Genomic DNA, 5,442 nt, shown 5'->3' with positions numbered 1-5,442 from the left:
GGTGTCCCCAACCAGATAGATACGGGTGTCCCCAGTGGTTTGTAGGTGTCCCCAACCAGATACGGGTGTCCCCAGTGGGATGCAGGGTGTCCCCAACCAGATACGGGTGTCCCCAGTGGTTTGTAGGTGTCCCCAACCAGATACGGGTGTCCCCAGTGGGATGCGGCGTCCTGCAAGGGTTGGGATCAGGACCTCCTGGTCTCCATCCCCTTCCTCCCCACGGCAGGATACCAACCCTGCGACCCTCAGATCATCTGCAACCGCGTGAACCACGTGCAGACGTGCCTGCAGGAGCTGGGAGAGATGGCGGCCAAGAGACGCCAAGACCTGGAGGACTCGCGCCGGCTCTGGACCTTCTTCCAAGAGATGGAGGAGGCTGAGGGCTGGATCCGTGAGAAGGAGCAAATTTTGGCTTCCAAGACCTGCGGCCGCGACCTGAGCAGCGTCTTGGCCTTAACCGGAGAGCACAAATCCATGCTGGGAGAACTGGGCAACCGCCGCGCTTCGCTGCACCAAACGATGAAACGCGGCGAGGAGATCCTGGCCAAGCAGGGCTGCAGCCCCGAGGGCATCCAGGAGAAAATCCGCGCCGTCCGCTCGCGCTGGAAGAAGCTGGAGGAGGCGGTGGGGCTTCACCAGCAGAAGCTCCAGGAGGCGTTGAGCTTCTTCCAGTTCAGCGCCGAGACGGACGACCTGGTGCTGTGGCTGCAGGACGCCTACAGGATCGTCTCCAGCGACGACTTCGGCCACGATGATTATTCCACCCAGAGCCTCCTCCGCAAGCACCGAGCCGTGATGGAGGAGGTGGAGAGGCACGGGGCGGCCGTGGCGGCCCTGAGGAGGCAGCTGGGGGCTTTGGCCCCCGAGCACCAACGTGGGGTGGAGGTGCAGATCCGGGTGGTGGAGGTGGAGCAGCTGTACGGGGAGGTGGCCGAGGTGGCCGTGCTGAGGCAGCAGTGGCTGCGCGACGCCTTGGCCGTCTATAGGATGTTCAGCGAGGTGCGCGCCTGCGAGGTGTGGGTGGACGAAAAGGAGCAGTGGTTGCAGAGGATGGAGGTGCCCGAGGAGCTGGATGAGGTCGAGGTGGTGCAGCACAGGTGTGGGGTGTGTGGGGTTGGGTTGGGTCACGCTTCGAGGCTTCGGTGTCGCCGTGGGGTTGGGTGGGTCTTCATGGGGTCTCCATGGGGTTGGGTGGGTCTCCATGGGGTCTCCATGGGGTTGGGTGGGTCTTCATGGGGTCTCCATGGGGTTGGGTGGGTCTCCATTGGGACTTTGGTGTCACCATGGGGTTGGGATTTTGGTCTTCATGGGGTCTCCATGGGGTTGGGTGGGTCTCCATTGGGACTTTGGTGTCACCATGGGGTTGGGTGGGTCTCCACGGGGTCACCATGGGGTTGGGTGGGTCTCCATTGGGACTTTGGTGTCACCATGGGGTTGGGTGGGTCTCCACGGGGTCACCGTGGGGTTGATTGGGTCTCCATTGGGACTTTGGTGTCAGCATGGGGTTGGTTGGGTCTTTGTTAGGATTTTGGTGTCACCATGGGGTTGGGTGGGTCTCCATGGGGTCTTCATGGGGTTGGTTGGGTCTCCATGGGGTCACCGTGGGGTTGGTTGTGTCTCCAAGGGGTCTCCATGGGGTCACCATGGGGTTGGTTGGGTCTTTGTTGGGGACTTTGATGTCACCATAGGGTTGGTTGGGTCTCCATGGGGTCACCGTGGGGTTGGTTGGGTCTTTGTTGGGATTTTGGTGTCAGCATGGGGTTGGTTGGGTCTTTGTTGGGGACTTTGGTGTCACCATGGTTGGGTCACCATGTCACCGTGGACATTGGTGTCACCATGGTTGGGTCACCATGTCACCGTGGGGTCACTGTCCCCTTTCGGGTCTCTGCGAGGATTTTGGTGTCACCGTGGGGTCCCTGTCCCCTGTCGGGTCCCCGTGGGGACCATGCTGTGCCGTTGCCCGCAGGTTTGAGAGCCTGGACCAGGAGATGAACAGCGTGATGGGCCGCATCCTGGACGTCAACCAGGTGGTGCAGCAGCTGGTGGAGGGCGGACACCCCAGCGCCGAGGAGGTGTGCGCCTGCCAGGACCACCTGAACGGAAGGTACCGGGGTGGGGGTGTCCCTCTTGGGTCCTACAACGGGATGAAGGCATCCCGAGAGTCGGAGATCCCATCCTCCTCAAGATCTTGGTGGAGGAACCGCTTGTAGGGTTTCAACGCCTGATCCTATGCTTCTCCCAGCCTGGTGGGACGTCCCCACAGAGCTTCCAGTTTTGTAGGGCATCCCATGGGGTTTTGCTCCAGTACAATGGGCCAAGGATGTCCCAAGTGTTGGCGATGGCCGAAGGAGATCCCATCCTCCTCAAGATCTTGGTGGAGGAACTGCTTGTAGGGCTTCATTCCCTCATCCCACGGTGTTCCCGGTTGGGTGGGACGTCCCCATGGAGCTGCCAGGCTTGTAGGATGTCCCCGTGGGGTCCTATTGGGGTGCAGTGGGCCAAGGATGTCCCAAGAGTTGGCGATGGCCGAAGGAGATCCCATCCTCCTCAAGATCTTGGTGGAGGAACCGCTTGTAGGGCTTCAACGCCTGATCCTATGCTTCTCCCAGCCTGGTGGGACGTCCCCACAGAGCTTTCAGTTTTGTAGGGCATCCCATGGGGTTTTGTTCCAATGTAATGGGCCAAGGATGTCCCAAGAGTTGGCGATGGCTGAGGTGGTCCCATCCTCCTCAAGATCTTAATGGAGGAACCACACGTAGGGCTTCAACCCCTCATCCCACAGCATCCCCAGTTGGGTGGGACATCCCAAAGGGCTCCAAACCCCAACCCTCAGTGGTCGGACATCCCGACAGCGGAACAGACGAGGTTCTCCACCCTGATCCTCACCCCTGCAGGTGGAACCGCGTGGTGGAGTTGGTGGAGCAGAAGAAAGAGCAGCTGAGCTCGGTGCTGAAGATCCAAAATTACCTCCTGGAGTGCGCCGAGATGAAAGCCCAAGTGCGGGACAAGCGCAAAGCCATCGAGGCCACGCGCTCCGGCGGTGCCGCCGGTGGTGCCGGTGGTGGTGGCGGTGGCGGCGGTGACCTCGGTGGCGTTCTGGCTTTGCAACGCCGCCTGTCCACCATGGAAGCTGCTCTGGTGGTGCTGGAGCCTCGTTTGGTGGAGCTGCAGCACGAGGGGGAGATGCTGGCCGCCGCGTACCCGGCGCGTGCCGCGGAGCTGCTGCCGCCCTTCGAGGAGATCGGAGAGGAGTGGGAGGCTCTGAAACGGGCACTGCAGGGCTGCGAGGATTCCCTGAGCGTCGCCGGGCGACTGCAGCAGTTCATCCAAGACCTGGACAGCTTCTTGGGTTGGTTGGTGAAAACCCAAGCGGCCGTGGCCGAGGAGGAGATGCCGGAGAGTTTGGCCGACGCCGAGAGGTTGTTGAACCGACACGCCGCGCTCAAGGAGGAGATCAATGGATACGAGGAGGACTACGCCAAAATCCAGGCTGCCAGCGACCTGCTGGCGTTGGAGGGGGCCGAGGTGACCTCCCTGTCCCTCCAGAGGTGGCTGCAGCAGTTGGACGCCGGGTGGGGGAAGCTGCTGAGCAGCTGGGAGGAGCGGCGCGAGGCGCTGGTGCAGGCGCACGTCTTCCAGCTCTTCCTGCGGGATGTGGAGCAGTGCGAGGCCGGTTGGATAAGCAGGTGGGTGGGGGAGGGGTGGGTTGTGGAGGAGTGGGGGGCTGGGGGAGGGTTGGGAAGGGATGGGGTGGGTGGTGTCTCCGTGGGGAGGTGGAGAGATGGGGTGGGATGAGGTTGGCGGCATCCATGGGGTGGATGGAAAGTTGGGATGGGGAGAGGTTGGTGGCATCTCCATGGGGAGATGGAGAGCTGGGATTGGAAGAGGTTGGTGAGATCCATGGGGAGGTGGAAAGTTGGGATTGGAAGAGGTTGGTGAGATCCATGGAGAAGATGGAGGATGGGAATGGAAGAGGTTCATGAGATCCATGGGGTTGGAAGATTGGAATTGTTGGGATTGGAAGAGGTTGGTGGGATCCATGGGGAGATGGAAAGTTGGGATTGGAAGAGGTTGGTGAGATCCATGAGGATGGAGGATTGGAATTGTTGGGATGGGAAGACATTGGTGAGATCCATGAGGATGGAGGATTGGAATTGTTGGGATGGGAACAGATTGGGGGGATCCATGGGGATGGAGGATTGGAATTGTTGGGATGGGAAGAGCTTGGGGGGATCCATGGGGATGGAGGATTGGAATTGTTGGGATGGGAAGAGATTGGGGGGATCCATGAGGATGGAGGATTGGAATTGTTGGGAATGGAAGAGATTGGTGAGATCCATGGGGATGGAGGATTGGAATTGTTGGGAATGGAAGAGATTGGGGGGATCCATGGGGATGGAGGATTGGAATTGTTGGGATGGGAAGAGCTTGGGGGGAATCCATGGGGATGATGGGGAGTTGTGAATGGAAGAGTTTGGTGGGATCCATGGGGAGATGCAGGATGGGAATGGAAGAGGTTGGTGTCACCCGAGGGGAGATGGAGAGTTGGGGTGGGGTGGGAAGAGGTTGGTGAAGATCCACGCGGAGATGGAGAGTTGGGGTGGAAGGGGTTGGCGGTGTCCATTTGGAGGATGGTTGTGATGAAGGTGTCCCCTCCCCCCCCAATTTTCGGTGTCCCCAACCCCATCTCGGCGCCTCCCCCTCCGGGTCAGGAGGCCGCCCTGAGCCGCACGGAGCTCCCGGACGCGGTGGAGGAGGTGGCTGCGGCCATCCGACGGCAGAAGGATGCGGCCACCAGCGCCGAGCTGAGCCGCAGGAGGGCGCAGTTGGCCCTGAGGGCCGGGGAAGGTCTGAAGCGAGACGGCAACGCGTACGGAGCGCACGTGGAGAGAGCCATGGCCAGCCTGCGGAGCAAGTAGGGGGCGCCGGGGGGCAGCAGGACCCCTCCTCTGGGGACATGGGGACCTCCTTTGGCATAGGGACCCCCAGTGTGGGGACATGGGGACATCCATTTTGGGGATAGGGACCCCCAGTCTGGGGACATGGGGACCTCATTTGGGATGGGTAACCCCTCCTCTGGGGACATGGGGACACCCATTTTGGGGATAGGGACCCCCAGTCTGGGGACATGGGGACATCCATTTTGGGGATAGGGAACCCCAGTCTGGGGACATGGGGACACTCATTTTGGGGATAGGGACCCCCAGTCTGGGGACATGGGGACACCTATTTTGGTGATAGGGACCCCCAGTCTGGGGACATGGGGACCTCCTTCGGGATAGGGACCCCTCCTATGGGGACACCAGGACCCCCCTGGGCATAGGGACCCCCAGTCTGGGGACATGGGGACCTGCTTTGGGATAGGGACCCCCACTCTGGGGACATGGGGACACCCATTTTGGGGATAGGGACCCCCAGTCAGGGGACATGGGGACACCCATT

General features: G+C 61.1%; 1 protein-coding gene across 1 annotated transcript; it reads left to right on the top strand.

Moving 5' to 3' along the window:
• Window positions 1-226: 226 nt before the first annotated feature.
• On the top strand, window positions 227-5,413 carry LOC104916637 (spectrin beta chain, non-erythrocytic 4-like; the record flags this gene model as incomplete). Its single annotated transcript, XM_010727659.2, has 4 exons — window positions 227-1,097; window positions 1,967-2,104; window positions 2,895-3,686; window positions 4,713-5,413. Coding segments are annotated over 4 exons (1,814 nt in total), but the record flags the coding sequence as incomplete, so codon positions are not given.
• Window positions 5,414-5,442: the final 29 nt, after the last annotated feature.

Source organism: Meleagris gallopavo, unplaced genomic scaffold (genome assembly GCF_000146605.3).
Source record: "Meleagris gallopavo isolate NT-WF06-2002-E0010 breed Aviagen turkey brand Nicholas breeding stock unplaced genomic scaffold, Turkey_5.1 ChrUn_random_7180001925929, whole genome shotgun sequence".
NCBI lineage: Eukaryota > Metazoa > Chordata > Aves > Galliformes > Phasianidae > Meleagris > Meleagris gallopavo.
The sequence above is the reverse complement of the archived record's forward strand: the minus strand, read 5'-3'. Positions and strand labels throughout refer to the sequence as shown.